This window comes from Opisthocomus hoazin, unplaced genomic scaffold, assembly GCF_030867145.1.
Source record: "Opisthocomus hoazin isolate bOpiHoa1 unplaced genomic scaffold, bOpiHoa1.hap1 HAP1_SCAFFOLD_154, whole genome shotgun sequence".
Classification (NCBI taxonomy): Eukaryota; Metazoa; Chordata; class Aves; order Opisthocomiformes; family Opisthocomidae; genus Opisthocomus; species Opisthocomus hoazin.
In genome coordinates this window covers 131,826-152,280 of record NW_027448979.1, presented here as the reverse complement: position 1 = coordinate 152,280, position 20,455 = coordinate 131,826, and the positions used below count along the sequence as shown (strand labels likewise).

The following is a 20,455-nucleotide window of genomic DNA, read 5'->3' as shown; positions in this document are numbered from 1 at the left end:
TGTCCTGAGCCACCTTGTGGGTCTTGAACCCATCACAGGGGGCCCAGAACCCACCATGAGCATCGTGAACCCATCACAGGGGGCCCTGAGCCCATCACAGGGGGGTCTTGAACCCATCACAGGGGCACTGAGCCCACCCTGGGGGGTCCTGCACCCCCACCCTGGGGGTCCTGAACCCATCACAGGGGGGCCTAAGCCCATCATGAGGGTCTTGAACCCATCATAGGGGGTCCTGAGCCCACCCTGGGGGTCCTGAGCCCATTCTGGGGGTCCTGAACGCACCCTGGGGGGTCCTGAACCCACCCTGGGGGTCTTGCACCCACCGTGGGGGTCCCTGCACCCACTGTCGGTCCGCGCCCTCTCCTGGAAGCCCCCCGCCCCCCGCTGTGGGGTGGTCCGGGCCCCCCTGACCCCGCGCCGTGCCCCAGATCCAGGACATCAGCGTGGAGACCGGGGACAACAAGGAGAGGAAGTCGGCCAAGGACGCGCTGCTGCTCTGGTGCCAGATGAAGACGGCGGGGGTGAGCGTGGGGCAGGGGGGTCCCGGGGGGTTTCTGGGGGGTCCCAGGGCGGTCCTGGGGGTCGCGGGGGTCCCGGGCTGAGCCCTCGCCCCGGCGCCCGGCAGGTACCCGAACGTGAACGTGCACAACTTCACCACGAGCTGGAGGGACGGGCTGGCCTTCAACGCCATCATCCACAAGCACAGGTGGGGGACGTGGGGCGGGGATGTGGGGCGGGGGATGTGGGGCGGGGACGTGGGGCGGGGTTCGTGGGGTGGGGGACGTGGGGCAGGGGACGTGGGGCACAGGGCAGGGGACGGGGTGCACACGGTGACACCTGTGAGGGATGCGAGATGCGGGGCGCAGCACGCGTGGCACGGAATGGAGATGTGGGGCGCGGGGTGGGGATGTGGGGCACGCCGTGGGGCATGCTGTGGGGCACGCCGTGGGGCAGGGAATGGGGCACAGGGCAGGGGATGAGGGGCACACAGTGACGGCTGCATGGGGTACACGGTGACGCCATGCGGGACGCGGGCTGTGGGAGGTGGGCTGCGGGGTGGGTATGTGGGGCGGGCCGTGGGGCAGGCCGTGAGGCACGCCGTGGGGCTGAGGCCGCCCCGCTGCCCAGGCCGGACCTGGTGGACATGGAGATGCTGCGGCGCTGCAACGCCCACTACAACCTGCAAAGCGCCTTCAACCTGGCCCGAGCGTGAGCTGGGGCTCCCCAAGCTGCTGGACCCCGAGGGTGAGGGGCCATGGGGCGCCGTGGGGGGGTGTGGGGCGGTGTGGGGGCGCCGTGGGGCCGGCCGCACTCACCCCCGCCCTGCGGCACCCGCAGACGTCAGCGTGGAGCAGCCAGACGAGAAGTCCATCATCACCTACGTGGCCACCTTCTACCACTACTTCTCCAGGATGAAGGCGCTGGCAGTGGAGGGGAAGCGCGTGGGGAAGGTGACGGACGGACGGACGGACGGGCGGGTGGGGGGCTGGGGGGGGGGGAGAAGAGGTGGACCGGGGGCCACAGGGACGGACGGACGGACGGACGGGGGGAGAGGGGCAGAGAGATGTAGGAGGGCCCAAGGGGATGGAGAGATGGATGGAGGGAGAGAGGAGATGGACAGACGGACAGAGGGGAGGACGAAGGGATGGACAGACGGATGGAGGGCAGACAGGGGAGATGGGCAGACAGAGGTACAAGTACCCAGGGGGATGGACAGATGGACAGAGAGGAGGATGAAGGGATGGACAGCTGGGGAGAGGAGAAGGATAACGAGATGGAGAGGAGGACGAAGGGATGGACAGACGGACAGAGAGGGGGATGAAGGGATGGACAGATGGACAGCTGGGGAGAAGAGAAGGATAACGAGACGGAGAGGAGGACGAAGGGATGGACAGATGGACAGAGAGGGGGCTGAAGGAGCGGACAGAGGAGGACAAAGGGATGGACAGACGGACAGATGGGAGGAAGAGAAGGGTAATGAGATGGAGAGGAAGACAAAGGGATGGACAGACGGACAGAGAAGAGGACGAAGGGCTGGACAGCTGGGAAGAGGAGATGGATGGCTGCAGATACAAGTGCCCAGAGGGCTGGACAGACGGACAGAGGAGGACAAAGAGATGGACAGATGGGGAGAGGAGGACAAAGGGATGGACAGACGGACAGCTGGGGGAGAGGAGAAGGATAACGAGATGGAAAGGAGGAGGAAGGGCTGGACGGGCGGACAGAGGAGGAGGAAGGGGTGGACAGCCAGACAGGCGGACAGTGTCGGTCTGCGTGGCAGGTGCTGGAGGCGGCGCGGGAGGCGGAGGCGCTGGCGGGGCGCTACGAGGCGCTAGCGGGCGAGCTGCTGGCCTGGATCGAGCAGACCATCGTCCTCCTCAACGGCCGGCCGCTGCCCAACGCCCTGCCCGCCGTCCAGGGCCAGCTCCAGGCCTTCAACACCTACCGCACGGTGGAGAAGCCCCCCAAGTGAGGACCCCCGCGCCCCCCGCCCACGTCTGGCAGGGGCGCGGGGCTCAGCGCCACCTCTGCCCGCCCCAGGTTCATGGAGAAGGGCAACCTGGAGGTGCTGCTCTTCACCGTCCAGAGCCGGATGCGGGCCAACAACCAGAAGGTCTACGTGCCACGGGAGGGGAAGCTCATCTCCGACATCAACAAGGTGGGACGGCGGCCGTGGTGGTGGCGATGGGGGCGGTGGTGGAGGTGGTGGTGGTGGTGGTGATGGTGATGGTGGTGGTGATGGTGGTGATGGTGGTGGTGGTGGTGGTGATGGTGGTGGTGGTGATGGTGCTGGGGGCAGGGCCAGTGATGGTGATGGTGGTGGTGATGGTGGTGGTGGTGGTGGTGATGGTGATGGTGATGGTGGTGGTGATGGTGGTAGTGGTGATGGTGATGGTGGTGGTGATGTTGGTGGTGGTGGTGGTGGTGATGGTGGTGATGGTGATGGTGGTGGTGGTGGTGATGGTGGTAGTGGTGATGGTGATTGTGGTGGTGATGGTGATGGTGGTGGTGATGGTGCTGCTGATGCTGGTGGTGGTGGCGGTGCTGGCGGTGGCCGTGGCGGTGGCAGCGGTGGTGGCCGTGGCGGTGACGCTGCCGGCGCTGCGCAGGCGTGGGAGCGGCTGGAGAAGGCGGAGCACGAGCAGGAGCTGGCGCTGCGGGCGGAGCTGATCCGGCAGGAGAAGCTGGAGCAGCTGGTGGCGCGCTTCGAGCGCAAGGCCGCCCTGCGTGAGGCCTGGCTGCGCGAGAACCAGCGCCTCGTCGCCCAGGTGTGGGGGGCCCACAGCCCCCCCCCCCCCACCCCCCCCCCCCGCCGCGGCCCCAGGGGACCCCAAGGACTGGGGGTCCCACAGCCCCCCCCCCACCCCGCCGCGGCCCTGGGGACCCCAGGGGCTGGGGGTCCTGCAGCACCCCCCCCACCCTTCCGCGGCCCCCGGGGACCCCAGGGGCTGGGGGTCCCGCTCCCTGGGGACCCGAGGGGGTTTGGGGTCCCACTCCCCAGGGATGCAAGGGGTTTGGGGGGTCCCGCACCCTTGGGGTTTGGGGGTCCCGCTCCCCACTGACCCCAACCCTGGGGACCCTCAGGGTCTGGGGGTCCCTCGCCCTCGAGGTTTGTGGGTCCCGCTCCCCACTGACACCATTCCTGGGGACCCAAGGGGTCTGGGGGTCCCACTCCCCGGGGACACGAGGGGTTTGGGGGTCCTGCTCCCCACTGACCCCAACCCTGGGGACCTGAAGGGTATGGGGGTCCCTCGCCCTCAGGGTCTGGGGGGTCCCACTCCCCGGGGACACGAGGGGTTTGGGGGTCCCGCTCCCCACTGACCCCAACCCTGGGGGACCCAAGGGGTTTGGGGGTCCCGCTCCCTGGGGGACCCGAGGGGTCTGGGGGTCCCATACCCTTGGGGTTTGGGGGTCCCGCTCCCCACTGACCCCATTCCTGGGGACCCACTGACCCCAACCCTGGGGACCCAAGGGGTTTGGGGGTCCCCGCTCCCTGGGGATCTGAGGGGTCTGGGGGTCTCCCTTGCCCTCGGGGTTTGGGGGTCCCGCTCCCCACTGACCCCAGCCCTGGGGACTCGAGGGGTCCGGGGGTCCCTGGCCCTCGGGGCCCGGGGGTCCCGCGCCCCCCGCGCTGACACGGCCGCCCCCCAGGAGCACTTTGGGGGGGACCTGCCGGCAGTGGAGGCGGCGGTGCGGAAGCACGAGGCGCTGGAGACGGACGTCGAGGCGTACGGCGAGCGCGTGCAGGCGGTCAGCGCCGTGGCGGCCGAGCTGGAGGCCGAGCGCTACCACGACGTGCAGCGCGTCGCGACGCGTCGCGACAGGGTGGCGCGGCTCTGGGCCCAGCTGCGGCGGCTGGTGGCCGCCCGCCGCGAGCGGCTGCTGCTGCACCTGGAGCTGCAGAAGGTGCTGCGCGACCTGGAGCACCTCGCGGGCTGGATGGAGGAGATGGAGGTAGCGACGGCGGGCCACGGCGGCCACGGCAGCCATGGCGGCCGGCGCCATGCGGTGACATGGTGATGTCACGGGCGGCGGCGCAGGGCCGGCTGCGGGCGCAGGACCTGGGGAAGCACCTGCGCGGCGTGGACGAGCTGCTGCAGGTGCACACGCTGGTGGAGGCCGACGTGGCGGCGCAGGCGGAGCGCGTGCGGGCGGTGGGTGCGGCAGCGCAGAGGTTCGCCGTGCCCGCTGATGGTGAGAGACCCCCCCCCCCGGCCCCGGGGTGGCCCCCGGACACCCAGCACAGTGCCTGGCCTGGGACCCCGGACCCCCATGGCGGGGGGCACCGCGGACCCCCAGAACCCCGGAGTGCCCCAGACCCCCCAGCCCCTGGGCAGCCCCTAGACCCCCGGGGTGCCCCCCAGCCCCCCAGCTCCTGGGCAGCCCCCAAGCCCCAGAATGGCTCCCAGACCCCTGGGGTGCCCCCCAGACCCTGACCCCAGTCCCAGACCCCTGGGACGGCCGGTGCCCCCCAGACCCCCAACCCATGGGCAGCCCCCAGACCCCTGGGATGGCTGGTGCCCCCCAGACCCCCGGGATGTCCCCCAGCCCCCCAACCCCTGGGATGGCCCCCAGCCCCGAACCCCTGGACAGCCCCCAACCCCTGGGATGTCCCCCAGACCCCCAACCCTGGGCAGCCCCCAGCCCTGCCAGGGCAGCCGGTGGCCCCCCGAGCCCCCCCCTTGAGCGATGCACCGGGGGGTCCGCGCAGGCTACCAGCCGTGCGAGCCGTCGGCGGTGGGGCGAGCGCGTGTCGGCGCTGGAGCTGCGGTACCGGGAGCTGGTGGAGCTGGCGGGTGAGCGCCGGGCGCGGCTGGAGGAGTCGCGACGCCTCTGGAAATTCTTCTGGGATGCGGGCGAGGAGGAGGCCTGGATGCGGGAGCAGGAGCGGCTGCTGGGCTGCGACGACGTCGGGGCGCGACCTGACGAGCTCGCTGCGGCTGCTGAGCCAGCACGCCGCCTTCTGCGGGGAGCTGAGCGGTGCGCGCGGGGCCGCTGGAGCGGGCGCTGGCGCAGGGCCGCGAGCTGGCGGCCGAGGGCCGGCTCGGTGCGGCCGAGGCATCGGTGCGGGCGCGGGAGCTGGAAGGGCGATGGCGGGGCGCTGGGCGAGCTGGCGGCCGAGCGCGAGCGGCGCCTGCGGGAAGCCGCCGGCTTCTTCCAGTTCGAAGCGGAGGGCGGCGGACGCGGAGGCGTGGCTGGAGGACGCCGAGCGCTTGGTTTCCAGCCCGGAGCTGGGTCGCGACGAGCACTCGACGCGCAGCCTGGCGCGGCAGCACCGCGAGGCGCAGGACGAGGTGCGGAGCCGCCGCGACGCCATCGATGCGCTCCACCGGCAAGCGGCTGCGCTGCCGCCCCGCCCTCGCTGCTGTCCCCGGCGCGGGCGGCGAGCCGGCTGCCGGCGCTGGAGCGGCGTTACGGCGAGCTGGCGGCGCTGGCGGAGCGGCGGCGGCGCGAGCTGCAGGACGCCCTGGGGTTCTACACCCCTGCGCGGCGAGGCGGACGCCTGCGCGCTGTGGGTGGGCGAGAAGGAGCAGTGGCTGCGCGCCATGGACATCCCCGAGAAGCTGGAGGACCTGGAGGTGGTGCAGCAGCGGTGAGCGGCCGGCGCCGGACCCCCGGCGTGGGGTGGGGGGGTCCCCTCCGTCGCCGCCGCGGCGGCGGGTGCTGAGCCCCCCCGCCCCCCGCTCGCCGCCCGCAGCTTCGAGACGCTGGAGCAGGAGATGAACAACCTGGCGTCGCGCGTGGACGCCGTCAACCGCGTCGCCGACCGGCTGCTGGCCGCTGACCAGCGCAACCAGGAGGGCATCTGGGCCGCGCGCCAGGAGCTCAACGCCAGGTGGGCACCGGGGGGGTCCGGGCGGGGGGATGGTGTGGAGAGGGATGCCCAGGCAGGGAGGGGCTCTCCAGGCCAGGTTGGTTCTCCAGGCCAGGTTGGGTTCTCCAGGCAGGGATGGGTTCTCCAGGCAGGGATGGGTTGTCCAGGCAGGGTGATACCGTATCGAGAGATGCTCACAGCAGGCAGGATGAAGCTCCAGGCAGGAACGAGTTCTCCAGTCCAGGCAAGGATGGGTTCTCCAGGGACAGGTTCTCCAGGCAAGGACGGGTTCTCCAAGCAGGGAATGGGTTCTCCAGGTGGGAATGGGTTCTTCAGGCAAGGATGGGTTCTCCAGGGACAGGTTCTCCAGGCCAGGTTGGGTTCTCCAGGCAGGGATTGGGTTCTCCAGGCCAGGCTGGGTTCTCCAGGCCAGGTTGGGTTCTCCAGGCAGGGATTGGGTTCTCCAGGCAGGGAATGGGTTCTCCAGGCAGGGACAGGTTCTCCAGGCCAGGTTGGGTTCTCCAGGCCAGGTTGGGTTCTCCAGGCAGGGTGATGCTGTATCAAGAGATGCTCACAGCAGGCAGGACGATGCTCCAGGCAGGAACGAGTTCTCCAGGCAGGGATGGGTTCTCCAGGCAGGGACAGGTTCTCCAGGCAGGGATGGGTTCTTCAGGCAGGCGGGGATGCTCCAGGTAAGGATGGGTTCTCCAGGCAGGGATTGGGTTCTCCAGGCAGGGACGGGTTCTCCAGGCAGGGACGGGTTCTCCAGGCAGGGCTGCTGCTCCGGGCATGGTGCCGGCAGATGTGGCGCTGACGCCGGTGCCGCGCAGGTGGGAGCGCTTCCGCGCGCTGGCCGACCAGAAGAAGGAAGCGCTGACGTCGGCGCTGAACATCCAGAACTACCACCTGGAGTGCGACGAGGCCACGTCCTGGATGCGGGAGAAGACGAAGGTGATCGAGTCGACGCAGGGGCTGGGCAACGACCTGGCCGGCGTCACGGTGCTGCAGCGCAAGCTCTCGGGCATGGAGCGCGACCTGGGAGCCATCCAGGGCAAGGTGCGGGACCTGCGGGCCGAGGCGGAGAAGCTGTCGGCCGAGCAGCCGGAGCAGGCGGCCGCCATCGCGGGCCGGCTGTCGGCCATCGAGGCGGCGTGGGACGAGCTGTGCCGCGGCCTGCGGCAACGCGAGGAGTCGCTGGGGGAGGCCAGGAAGCTGCAGGGCTTCCTGCGGGACCTGGCCGCCCTTCCAGGCCTGGCTGTCCCGCACCCAGACGGCTGTGGCTTCCGAGGACGTGCCGGCCACCCTGGCTGAAGCCGAAGCATTGCTGAGTCAGCACGAGAGCATCCGCAAGGAGATTGCCCACTACGGCGACGACTACCGCAGCACGCGGGCCGTGGGCCGCGAGGTGACGCAGGGACAGACGGACGCGCAGCACCTCTTCCTGCGCCAGCGCCTGGAGGCCCTGGACACGGGCTGGGAGGAGCTGGGGAGGATGTGGGAGAACCGGCACCAGCTCCTGGCCCGAGCCTTCGCCTTCCAGCTCTTCCTCCGCGACTCCAGGCAGGTGGAGGGCGTCCTCAGCACGCAGGTGAGCGGCCGCGGCGGCGACGGCAGCGGCGCGGGGGCCGGGGACGCGCTGGGGTGACGCCCGCTGCGGTGCCCGGCACAGGAGTACGCGCTGTCCCCACTCGGAGATGCCCGGCACGCTGCCGGGAGCCGAGGCGGCCGTCAAGAAGCACGAGGACTTCATGGCCACCATGGAGGCCCATGGGGAGCGCGTGCAGGGGCTGGTGGCCGCCGGCCGCAAGCTGCTGGCCGAGGGCAGCCCCCACGCCGAGAAGGTGGCGGGAGACGGTGGATTCGGTGGAGAGCAGGTGAGGGGAAGCCCCCCCTGCTGCGGCCCAGCCCCCCGGGGTCCCCGTCCCCGCCGTCACCCACACCCCGGCCCGGCCACAGGCACCAGAAGAACCGGGACGCGGCCCGGGAGCTGCTGGGGCGGCTGCGGGACAACTGGGAGCTGCAGCGGTTCCTGCAGGATGGGCAGGAGGTGGGCGCGGGGCCGCGGCGGGGTGGGGACAGGAATGGCGCTGAGGGTGGGGATGGGGACGGGAGCAAGGGGGGGATGGGGATGGGGTGGGGAGGATCGGGATAAGGATGGGAATGGGGTGGGATGGGGATGAGATGGGGATGGGAAGGAGATGGGGATGGGGGTGGGGATAGGGATGGGTGGTGGGGATGGGGATGGCATGGGGATGGGATGGGATGGGATGGGGATGGGATGGGAAGGAGATGGGATTAGGATGGGATGGATGGGGATGGGATGGGATGGGGATGGGGATGGGGATGGGGATGGGGATGGGAAGGAGATGGGGATGGGATGGGAGGGGAGGGGAGGGGATGGGGATGGGAAGGAGATGGGATGGGGATGGGATGGGATGGGGATGGGGATGGGAAGGAGATGGGGATGGGGGTGGGATGGGGATGGGGATGGGAAGGAGATGGGGATGGGATGAGATGGGATGGGATGGGGATGGGAAGGAGATGGGATGGGGATGGGATGGGATGGGGATGGGGATGGGAAGGAGATGGGATGGGATGGAGGTGGGATGGGATGGGGATGGGGATGGGAAGGAGATGGGATGGGGATGGGATGGGGATGGGAAGGAGATGGGGATGGGATGGGATGGGATGGGAGGTGATGGGGATGGGAAGGAAATGGGATGGGAAGGAGATGGGATGGGGATGAGGATGAGGAGGATCAGGATAAGGATTGGGATGGCGATGGGGATGAGAATGGCGATGGGGATGAGGAGGATCAGGATAAGGATGGGGATGGGATGGGATGAGGATGAAGATGGGATGGGAGTGAGGAGTATGAGCATGGGATGGAGATAGGATTGGAATTGGGATGAGGATGGGGATGGGATGGGGATGAAGATCAGGATCGGATGGGGATGAGGAGGATGGGGGATGGAATGGGAAGGGGATGAGGATGGGATGGGGATGAAGATGGATGAAGATAGCATGGGGATGGGTGAGGATGGGGATGGTGTGGGATGGGGATGAGGATGGCATGGGAATGGGATGGGGATGGAGGTGGGATGAAGATGGCATGGGGATGATGAGGATGGGGATGGCATGGGATGGGGATGAGGATGGCACGGCGATGATGAGGATGGGGATGGAAGGGGCTGGAGATGGGGCTGGGATGGGACCAGGGACAGGGTGGGGTGGCCGGGAGCAGGGAGGGGCTGCAGCCCCCCCGGTGATGGCCCCGTCCCCGCCCCGGGCCGGCAGCTGGCGCTCTGGGTGGAGGAGAAGATGCTGACGGCGCAGGACGTCTCCTACGAGGAGGCCCGCGACCTGCACACCAAGTGGCAGAAGCACCAGGCCTTCGCCGCCGAGCTGGCCGCCAACAAGGGCTGGCTGGAGAAGATGGAGAAGGTGGGCGCCGCGGCCAGCGCGCCGGGACCCCCCGCCCTGCCCAGCGGGAGCCCGCTGAGGGCCGGCGGCGTCCCCGCGGCAGGAGGGCAGGCAGCTGGCGGCGGTGAAGCCGGAGCCTGGGGCCGGTGGTGGCGGAGAAGCTGGCGTCGCTGCGGGCGCTGTGGGAGGAACTGGAGTCGACGACGCGGACCAAGGCGCGGCGGCTGTTCGACGCCAACCGCGCCGAGCTGTGCGCGCAGGCTGTGCGCGGCGCTGCGGGGCTGGCTGGCCGGCGTGCAGGCCCAGCTGCGCGCCGACGACCTCGGCAAGGACCTCACCAGCGTCAACATCCTGCTCAAGAAGCAGCAGGTGCGGGGGGGCCGCGGGGCGGGGGCTGCGGGAGGGGGGCTGCATGGGGAGGGGGCTGTGGGAGGGGGTGTGCGGGGGTGGGGAGCTGCAGGGTGGGGGGCTGTGGGGTGGGGGTCTGCAGGAGGGAGTCTGCAGGAGGGGGTCTGTGGGGCGGGGGGCCGCAGGGAAGGGGCTGCATGGGGTGGGGGTCTGTGGGAGGGGGTCTGTGGGAGGGGGTCTGCGGGGTGGGGACTGCAGGAGGGGGTCTGCAGGGACAGGGGTGCATGGGAGGGGTCTGTGGGGTGGGGGTCTGCAGGAATGGGGATGCATGGGGAGGGGGTCTGCGGCAGGGCGTCTGCGGGATGGGGTCTGCAGGAGGGGGTCTGCAGGGACAGGGGTGCAGGGGAGGGGGTCTGCAGGAGGCGATCTGCGGGGACAGGGGTGCAGGGTCCCGGGGTGCTCTGGGGTGGGCTGGATGGGGTCGGGGCGCAGGGGTCGGGGCGCAGGGGTCGGGGCGCAGGGGATGGGGTGCGGGGCTCAGGGGCGCAGGGGTCGGGGCGCAGGGTCCTGGGGTGGGCTGCCCAGCCCGGGGGGTGCCCGCGCCGGGTTTGGGGGGGTCTCCCGTGGCCGTGGCCCTCACCGGCGGGGGTCCGGCAGCTGCTGGAGCAGCAGACGGCGGTGCGGGGCGCAGGAGCTGGCGGCGGTGCGGGCGCAGGCGCGGGCGCTCAGCCCGGAGGACCCCAGCGCGGCCGAGGCGCGGGCGCAGGTCGGCGCGGCCGAGCGGCAGCTGGAGGGGCTGCGGGAGCCGCTGCGGGAGCGCGGCCGCAGGCTGCTGGCCTCCAGGGACCTGCACCAGTTCCACCGTGACCTGGAGGACGAGATCGTGAGTGGGGCGCCCGGACGGATGGCACCCCGGGGACCCTCGCTGAGGCCCCCCAATCCCCAGCCCCCCCGCCCCGGCTGACCCCCCGTGTCCCCCCCAGCTGTGGGTGAAGGAGCGCAGACCCCTGGCCGTCTCCACCGACCACGGCAAGGACCTGCCCTCCGTCCAGCTCCTCATCAAGAAGAACGAGGTGGGGCTGGGGGTGCTCCAGGGGGGGTCGGGGGGGGCCTAGGGTGCTCCGGGGGGGGTCAGGGGGTCAGCAAGGGGGGTCCTGGGGTGCTCCAGGGGGGGTTGGGGGTCAGCAGGGGGGGTCTGGGGGGGGCTGGGGTGCTTGGGGGAGGTCAGAGGGTGAGCAAGGGGGTGCTCTGGGGGTCCTGGGGTGCTCCAGGGGGGGGTTGGGGGTCAGCAGGGGGGTCCTGGGGTGCTCCGGGGGGTTGAGGGTCAGCGGGGGGGGCTGGGGTGCTTGGGGGGGTCAGAGGGTGAGCAAAGGGGTGCTGTGGGGGTCCTGGGGTGCTCCAGGGGGGTTGGGGGTCAGCAGGGGGGGTCTGGCAGGTGAGTAGGGGGGGCTCAAGGGCTGCTGGGGTGCTTGGGGGGGGTCCTGGGGGTCAGAAGGGGGGTCCTGGGGGGGTCTGGGGGCTCAAAGGCTGCTGGGGTGCTCAGGGGGGGTCCTGGGGGTCCCGGAACCCCCCCCGAGCCCCCTCCCCGTCCCCCCCCCCCCTCAGACGCTGCAGAAGAGCTGCAGGGCCACGAGCGGCGGGTGGAGGAGCTGCTGGGGCGCGGCGGCGACGGCGGGGGGGGGCTCGCGGGACCCCCCTGAGCGGGTGCAGGAGCTGCGGGCCGCGTGGCGGGAGCTGCGGCTGCAGGCGGAGCTGCGGCGGGCGCGGCTGCAGCGGGCGCAGGCTGCGCAGCAGTCTACCGCGACGCTGACGCCGCCGAGGCCTGGATGGGCGAGCAGGAGCTGCACATGATGGCGCAGGAGAAGGCCAAGGTACGGGGGGACCCCCCCCCCACCGCGCTGGGACCCCCGCCCTGAGCACCCGTGACCCCCCCCCATGCCCCCCGGCAGGACGAGCCGGGCGCCCAGGCCATGGTCAGCCGGCAGCGGGGGCTGCAGCAGGCGCTGCGCGACTACGGGCGCAGCGTGCAGCAGCTGGCGGCGCAGAGCCGTGCCATGGTGGAGGCCGGGCACCCCGAGAGGTGGGTGGCACCCGCGGGACCCCCAGCCCTGCGGGCCGTCCTCACACGGGGGTCCCCTGTGTCCCCCAACACCCCCAGCCCTGCTGGCATCGTCCCTTGGGGGAGCAGCATTCTCCAACCCCCCCATTCCCACGTCCATTGTCCCTTGGGGGTCCCTGTGTCCCCCGACACCCCCAGCCCCACTGGCATGGTCCCATAGGGCACTGGTGTCCCCCTGACACCCCCCATCCCTGTGTCCATTGTCCTGTGGAAGACCCTGTGTCCCCTGACCCCCCCATCCCTGCCGACATCGTGCCTTGGGGACCCCGTGTCCCCCCTGCCACCCCTTATCCGTGTGTCCATCATCCCAGGGGGTCCCTGTCCCCCCCCCCATCCCCCATCCCCATGTCCATCGTCCCAGGGGGTCCCCAGCCCCCAGCCCCCACGCCCCATCATCCCACAGGGTCCCCGTCCCCCAGCCCCACATCCATCGTCCCACGAGGTCCCCGTCCCCCAGCCCCATGTCCATCGTCCCACGGGGTCCCTGTCCCCACCACCACCTCCCAGCCCCACGCCCATCGTCCCATGGGGTCCCCGTCCCCCAGACCCACGTCCGTCGTCCCACGGGGTCCCCGTCCCCCAGACCCACGTCCGTCGTCCCACGGGGTCCCCGTCCTCCAGCCCCACGCCCATCGTCCCACGGGGTCCATCATCCCCCTGCCACCCCCAGCCCCACGTCCGTCGTCCCACGGGGTCCCCCGTCCCCCAGCCCCATGTCCATCGTCCCACAGGGTCCATCATCCCCCTGCCACCCCCAGCCCCACGTCCGTCGTCCCACGGGGTCCATCATCCCCCTGCCACCCCCAGCCCCACGTCCGTCGTCCCACGGGGTCCCCATCCTCCAGCCCCACGCCCATCGTCCCACGGGGTCCATCATCCCCCTGCCACCCCCAGCCCCACGTCCGTCGTCCCACGGGGTCCCCGTCCCCCAGCCCCATGTCCATCGTCCCACAGGGTCCATCATCCCCCTGCCACCCCCAGCCCCACGTCCGTCGTCCCACGGGGTCCATCATCCCCCTGCCACCCCCAGCCCCACGCCCGTTGTCCCACAGGGTCCCCATCCCCCAGCCCCACGTCCATCGTCCCACGGGGTCGCCATCCCCCAGCCCCACGTCCGTCGTCCCACGGGGTCCCTGACCCCACCACCACCCCCAGCCCCGCGCCCGTCGTCCCCCCGCCGCGGCGCTGACACGGCCATGCCCGCAGCGAGCGGCTGCGGCTGCGGCAGGCGCAGGTGGAGCAGCTCTACGCCAGCCTGTGGGCGCTGGCCGAGGAGCGGCACGCCACGCTGCAGGAGCACCAGCGGCTCTGCCAGCTGCGGCGCGAGGTCGACGACCTGGAGCAGTGGATCTCGGAGCGGGAGGTGGTGGCGGCATCGCACGAGCTGGGCCAGGACTACGAGCACGTCACGGTGCGGGGGCAGGGCGGGAGGGCGGCCGGGGGGTCCCCGCGTGCCCCTCGGCGACATGTCCGACGCGGCTCGCCGCCCCGCCCGGCCGCAGATGCTGCGGGACAAGTTCCGGGAGTTCTCGTGGGACACAAGCAGCATCGGGCAGGAGCGGGTGGACGGCGTCAACGCGCTGGCGGACGCGCTGATCGCGGGCGGGCACCCGGAGAGCGCGGCGGTGGCCGAGTGGAAGGACGGGCTGAACGAGGCCTGGGCCGACCTGCTGGAGCTGATCGACACGCGGTCGCAGATGCTGGCGGCCGCCTACGAGCTGCAGCGCTTCTACCGCGACGCGCGCCAGGCGCTGGCGCAGGTGCAGCACAAGCAGAAGCAGCTGCCGGACGAGCTGGGCCGTGACCTGAACACGGCCGAGGCCATGCAGCGCATGCACACCGCCTACGAGCACGACATCCAGGCGCTCAGCGCCCAGGTGAAACGCGCGGCGCGGCGCAATGCGGCACAGCATGGTGCGGCCATGCATGGCATGGCACAACGCAGTATGGCACGGTGCAGCGTGGCGCGGCACGGCACGGTGCAGCACGGCACCGCGCAGCCTGGCGTGGCACGGCGCAGCACAGCATGGCACAGCACAGCACGGTGCAGCCCTGCATGGCACAGCACGGCGCAGCCTTGCATGGTGCAGCCCTGCATGGCACGGCGCAGCACAGCACGGCGTAGCCCTGCATGGTGCAGCCCTGCATGGCACGGCACGGTGCAGCACAGCATGGCGCAGCCCTGCGTAGCATGGCAGTGTGGCGCAGCACAGTGTGGCGCGATGCAGCACGGCACAGCGCAGCCCAGCGTGGCACGGCACCGCGCAGCACGGCACAGCGCAGCCCAGCGTGGCACGGCACAGCGCAGCACGGCACCACGCAGCCCGGCGCGGGGTGATGCGTCGCGTCGCGTCTCACCTGGGCGCGCCCACCCACGCAGGTCCGGCAGGTGCAGGAGGACGCAGCGCGGCTGGAGAAGGCGTACGCGGGCGAGAAGGCGGCTGACATCCGGCGGCACGAGCGGGCGGTGAGCGAGGCCTGGGCCACGCTGCGCGCCAGCAGCCAGGCCCGGCGCCGGCTGCTCCTCGACGCGGCCGAGCAGTTCCGGTTCCTGCGCGCGGTGCGGGACCTGCTGCTCTGGATGGACGGCGTCCGCCTGCAGATCGAGGGCCAGGAGCGCCCGCGGTGAGCGGCGACACGGGGGGGCGCGCAGCGGGGTGGCGGCGGTGCTGGTGGCGGCGCTGACAGCGTCACCGCGCGGCGCAGGGACGTGTCCTCGGCCGACCTGGTGATCAAGAACCACCAGAGCATCAAGGCCGAGGTGGAGGCGCGGGCCGACAGCTTCGATGCCTGCGTGGCCATGGGCGCCGCGCTGCTCGCCAAGGGCCACTACGCCGCTGATAAGGTGCGCGCCGCCGTGGCCCCGCGGCCCCGCCCCCCGCGTCCCCCGCCCTGCGACCCTGCCCCGTGGCCCCGTCCCCATCCCCGTACCCTGTCCCCATGTCCTGTCCCCATCCCTGCATCCCCATGTCCCCGTCCCTGTCCCCATCCCCATGTCCCTGTCCCCATGTCCCCATCCCCGTATCCCATCCCCATCCCTGCGTCCCATCCCCATGTCCCTGTCCCCATCCCCACGTCCCCATCCCCACGTCCGTGTCCCCATCCCCACGTCCCCATCCCCATGTCCCCATCCCGTGTCCCTATCCCCATGTCCCTGTCCCTGCCCCCGTGTCCCTGTCCCCATCCCTGCATCCCATCCCCATGTCCCCGTCCCCATCCCCATGTCCCCATGTCCCTGTCCCCATCCCCATCCCCCATGTCTCTGTCCCCACGTCCCATCCCCATATCTCGTCCCCATCCCCGTGTCCCCGTGTCCCCGCGCTCACTCCTCCATCCCCAGATCTCGGAGCAGCTCTCGCAGCTGCAGGAACGCCGCCGGGACATCGGCGCCCGCTGGCAGGAGAAGATGGACTGGCTGCAGATCGGTCAGCGGCGGGGGGCGGGCTGGGCTGGGGGGGTCTGGGGGCGCGTGGCTGCCCCGCTCCACGCCGTGTCGCCCCCCCTCGGCGGCCGTGTCCCCGCAGTGCTGGAGGTGCTGGTGTTCGGGCGCGACGCCAGCATGGCGGAGGCCTGGCTGGCTGGCCAGGAGCCGCTGGTGCGCTCGGCCGAGCTGGGCGGCAGCGTGGCCGAGGTGGAGAAGCTCCTCAAGAGGCACCAGGGCTTCCAGAAGGCGGCCGCTGCCTGGGACGAGCGCTTCGCCACGCTGCGCCGCCTGACCACGGTGCGGGGGGTGCGGGGGGTCCCCCCGACGCCGGCCGGGCCCCGGCGCGCGGCTGCGGGCGCTGAGCCCCTGCCTGGGTGCGTGTGTGTCCCCCCCAAAGCTGGAGGAGAAGGAGCGGCGGCGGCGTGAGGAGGAGGAGGAGGCGAGGAAGAGGCGGTCACCAACACCCCCCCCCGCGGAGACTGAGGTTGGGGGGGTCCCCTCGTTGCTGCCCCCCGACGTGCAGAACGGCGGGGGGGCCAGGGAGCCGCAGCGGTGAGGGACGGGGCGCGGCGGGGGGTTTGCCGGGGGGACATTTGGGTCTGGGAGGGGGTGTGGGGGGGCGTGGGGGGAACGTAGAGGTCTGGGGGGGGTTGGGGGGACGTGGGGGGGACATTCAGGTCTGGGAGGGGGTGTGGGGGGGCATGGGGGGAACTTAGAGGTCTGGGGGGGGTTGGGGGGACGTGGGGGGGACATTCAGGTCTGGGAGGGGATGTGGGGGGGCATGGGGGGGACATTCAGGTCTGGGAGGGGGTGTGGGGGGGCATGGGGGGACATTCAGGTTTGGGAGGGGGTCTGGGGGGACCCAGGGGGGACATGGAGGCCTGGGGGGGGGCTCGGAAGGGTGGGGGCCATGCGGGGCCATGGGGCATATCCCCAGGGGTATTGGGGACTGGGGATAAGAGGGGGATATGGGGGTCCCGGGGGGGGCGGTATCTGGGAAATGGGTCATCAGTGGTCATGGGGGGACCTGGAGGGAAGGGGGGCCACAGGAGAGGTGGGGGGGACAGGAGCCACCAGACAGAGGGGACACGGGGGGGGGGGGGACGACACAGGGGGTCCTGGGGGGATAGGGGGTCCCCATCCCCGTGCCCCCCCCCGTGCGCCCCCCAGGGCCGCAGCCCCGCAGAGCCGCCAGCCGGAGGCACCGGCTGTCAACGGGATCTGTCCCGACAGCACCGCAGCCCAGGTAACCCCCCCCCCCCAAATGCCGAGACCCCCCGTGCCACGGGAGGGTGACGCCCGGGCTCCTCCGGAGCGCCCCCCCCCGTGGGAGATCACCCACTCCCCCCTGTGTGTGTGTCCCCCCTGCAGGTGCCGCCGGGGCCAGGGCTGCCCAACGGGGCGCGGGAGCGGGGGCCCAGCCCGGGGGGGTCCCCGCGGGGTCGCCCGGGGGGGGGTCGCGGCCCCCGACCCGGCCCACGCGGCCACGCTGCCCCCCCCGCGCACCCCCCGCCCCCCCCCGAGAGCCTGGAGGGCGGCCTCTGCCGCAAGCACGAGATGGAGGCGCAGGGCAAGAAGGCCCCCAACAGGTGAGGCCACGCCCCCCGGCCACGCCCGCGCAGGCCACGCCCCCTGCATCCACACACACTCCTCTGGCCCCACCCACGGGGGCACAGCCTAGGACACCCCCCCGAGGCCACGCCCTGCGTTTGGCCATGCCCCTTCAGGGCCCGCCCTCAAAATGGTGAGCGCTCCCCCCAACACGTAACACCCCCCCCGGGTCTGGGTTCCCCCATGGTGCCCCCCCCGATCGAGCTGTGCCCCCCCTTACCGAGCCGTGCCCCCCCCGATCGAGCTGTGCCCCCCCTTACCGAGCTGTGCCCCCCCCATGGAGCCATGCCCCCCCGATCGAGCTGTGCCCCCCCTTACCGAGCCGTGCCCCCCCCGATCGAGCTGTGCCCCCCCTTACCGAGCTGTGCCCCCCCCATGGAGCCATGCCCCCCCCGATCGAGCTGTGCCCCCCCTTACCGAGCCGTGCCCCCCCCATGGAGCCATGCCCCCCCCGATCGAGCTGTGCCCCCCCTTACCGAGCTGTGCCCCCCCCATGGAGCCATGCCCCCCCCGATCGAGCTGTGCCCCCCCTTACCAAGCGGTGCCCCCCCAGCGGAGTGGTGCCCCCCCTTACCAAGCCGTGCCCCCCCATATGGATCTGTGCCCCCTCATATCGAGCCATGGTCCCCTTATGAAGCTGTGCCCCCCCCTTATGAGCAGTGCCCCCCCTTACCAAGCTGTGACCCCCCCATATCAGTCTGTGCCCCCCATATCAGTCCGTGCCCCCCCAGGTCGTGGCAGAGCGTGTACTGCGTGCTGCGGGGGGGCCACCTCAGCTTCCACAAGGACGCCAAGGGAGCGGGGGCCGGGGCCCCCTTCCACGGGGAGCCCCCCGCCAGCCTGCGCGGGGCCCGCTGCCACCCCGCCCTGCACTACCGCAAGCGCAAGCACGTCTTCAAGCTGGGGTACGGGGGGGTGCGGGGGGGGCGCGGGGACGTGGGGGGGCAGGGGGACGCGGGGGGACACGGGGACGGGGGGGCACAGTGCCCGCTGCCACCCTGCCCTGCACTACCACAGGCGCAAGCACGTCTTCAAGCTGGGGTACGGGGGGGCGCGGGGGGGGACAGGGGGACACGGGGGGGGCACAGGGGGACACAGTGGCATGGGGGACACGGGGGGACATGGGGGGATGTGGGGGGACGTGGGGACATGGGGGGTTGCTGGGGGTCACAGGGATGCGGGGGGGGCACGGGGGGACACAGAGGGGGGGACACGAGGACACAGGGGGACATGGGGGGACATGGGGATGTGGGGGGACATGGGGACATGGCGGACACGGGGGGATGTGGGGGGACATGGGGACAGGGGACATGGGGGACACGGGGGGCAGGCGGGGGCTGAGCCCTGTCCCCCCCAGGCTGAGCGACGGGAAGGAGTACCTGTTCCAGGCCAAGGACGAGGTGAGACAGCACGCACACGGGCACACACGCGTGGGCAGCCGTGTGGACACGCCCTGACACGCACAGACACGTGTGGGCAGCCGTGCGGACACACCCTGACACGGGCACACACGCGTGGGCAGCCGTGCGGACACACCCTGACACGGGCACACACGCGTGGGCAGCCGTGCGGACACACCCTGACACGGGCACACACGCGTGGGCAGCCGTGTCAGCAGCCCCTTGCACGCGCAGGCCCACGCCACGCGAGCACGGCCTCACACGCCATCACACACCCTCACACGCCTGTGCACGCCCTCACGTGCCCTTCGTGACCTCGCACGCCCTCGCCTGTCCTCGCGCGCCCTCCACCGCTCTCCCGTGTCCTCCCACGCCCTCCCACGCCCTCCCATGACCTCACATGACCTCGCACACCCTCCCGTGTTCTCCCATGACCTCCCATGACCTCGCATGACCTCCCACACTCTCCCATGGTCTCCCATGACCTCTCACGCCCTCCCGCGCCCTCCCACGCCCTCGCCCCCCCTCGCCCCTCGCCCCTCGCCCCCGCTGACGTGCCGCCCGGTCCCCCAGGCCGAGATGGGCGCCTGGCTGCGGGTGATCCAGGCGGCAGCCGGGCCGGGGCCGGCGGGGGCCGCGGGAGGGGCCCGGGGGGGCGGCGGCGGGCGGGAAGGGGGTGGCGCGTGCCCTCAGCATGCCCCCCGCCCCGCCGCCCGCTGAGGGCCCCGCCGCCCCCCGCCCCGCCCGCGAGCGCGAGAAACGCTTCAGCTTCTTCAAGAAGAGCAAGTAGAGGGGGGGCCGCGGGGGGGCCGCGGAGCCGAGGGAGGGACGCGGCGGGGGGTGCGGGTGTGATCCCCCCCCCGCGCCATGGGGCGCCCCCCAGCCCCCCGCGTCCTGGTGATGTCCCCGCACAGCCCCCACCCCCAATAAAGCCACTGCAGAGAGCAAGCAGGCCCTGACTGCGCCGGGGGGGGATGGGTGGGAGTGGGGCGGGATTGGGGTGGGATGGGATGGGGATGGGGGTGGGGGTGAGGACAGGAATTGGGGTGGGAATGGGGATGGGATGGGGATGGGAATGGGGATGGGGCTGGGATGGGGATAGGAATGGGGATGGGGGTGGGGATGGGGATGGGGATGGGGGTGGGGATGGGATGGGGATAGGAATGGGGATGGGGATGGGGGTGGGGATGGGGGTGGGGATGGGATGGGAATGGGGACAGGAATTGGGGTGGGAATAGGGATGGGATGGGGAATTGGGGTGGGAATGGGAATGGGATGGGGACGGGATGGGATGGGCTGGGATTGGGAATGGGGATGGGATGGGGACAGGGATGGGGACAGGGAGGGGATGGGATTGGCATGGGAATGGGGACAGGGATTAGGATGGGATGGGATTGGGATGAGGACTGGGACTGGGATGGGGATGGGATGGGGATGGGGATGGGATGTGGACAGGGATGGGATGGGGTGAGCTAGGGAGGGCATGGGAATGGGGATGGGAATGGGGACAGGATGGGATGGGGATGGGGATGGGGATGGGATGGGATGAGATGGGAATGGGAGCAGGAATGGGGATAGGATTGGCATGGGAATGAGGACAGGGATTAGGATGGGATGGGATTGGGATTGGGATGGGGACAGGGAATAGGATGGGGCCTGGTACAGGATGGGGACAGGTATGTGATCAGGACAGGGATGGGATGGGGAGGGAATGGGACAGGGACGGGGATGGGGTTGGATGGGGACAGAGACTGGGATGGGCTGGGGCTGGGGCCTGGGATCAGGATGGGCTGGGCTGGGGATGCGATCGGGAC

The 20,455-nt window shown here is 71.5% G+C and overlaps 1 protein-coding gene across 1 annotated transcript; it reads left to right on the top strand.

The window, feature by feature from the left end:
• Nucleotides 1-55: 55 nt before the first annotated feature.
• LOC142359977 (spectrin beta chain, non-erythrocytic 2-like) lies at nucleotides 56-19,582 on the top strand. Its single transcript, XM_075412299.1, is given in 51 exon segments — nucleotides 56-208; nucleotides 429-521; nucleotides 627-706; nucleotides 1,129-1,204; nucleotides 1,206-1,245; nucleotides 1,339-1,451; nucleotides 2,282-2,469; nucleotides 2,542-2,659; nucleotides 3,111-3,269; nucleotides 4,153-4,455; nucleotides 4,542-4,695; nucleotides 5,213-5,241; nucleotides 5,243-5,413; nucleotides 5,415-5,483; nucleotides 5,485-5,598; nucleotides 5,600-5,674; nucleotides 5,676-5,852; nucleotides 5,855-5,983; nucleotides 5,985-6,094; nucleotides 6,200-6,337; nucleotides 7,147-7,558; nucleotides 7,560-7,904; nucleotides 7,986-8,000; nucleotides 8,002-8,160; nucleotides 8,162-8,190; nucleotides 8,273-8,363; nucleotides 9,614-9,760; nucleotides 9,843-9,875; nucleotides 9,877-10,002; nucleotides 10,004-10,108; nucleotides 10,745-10,771; nucleotides 10,773-10,970; nucleotides 11,071-11,160; nucleotides 11,490-11,493; nucleotides 11,693-11,778; nucleotides 11,780-11,879; nucleotides 11,882-11,958; nucleotides 12,037-12,167; nucleotides 13,413-13,617; nucleotides 13,709-14,083; nucleotides 14,587-14,831; nucleotides 14,913-15,051; nucleotides 15,547-15,631; nucleotides 15,731-15,927; nucleotides 16,028-16,182; nucleotides 16,801-16,876; nucleotides 17,002-17,219; nucleotides 17,973-18,146; nucleotides 18,599-18,641; nucleotides 19,215-19,271; nucleotides 19,273-19,582. Coding segments are annotated over 51 exon segments (6,792 nt in total). The 3' UTR covers nucleotides 19,432-19,582.
• Nucleotides 19,583-20,455: the final 873 nt, after the last annotated feature.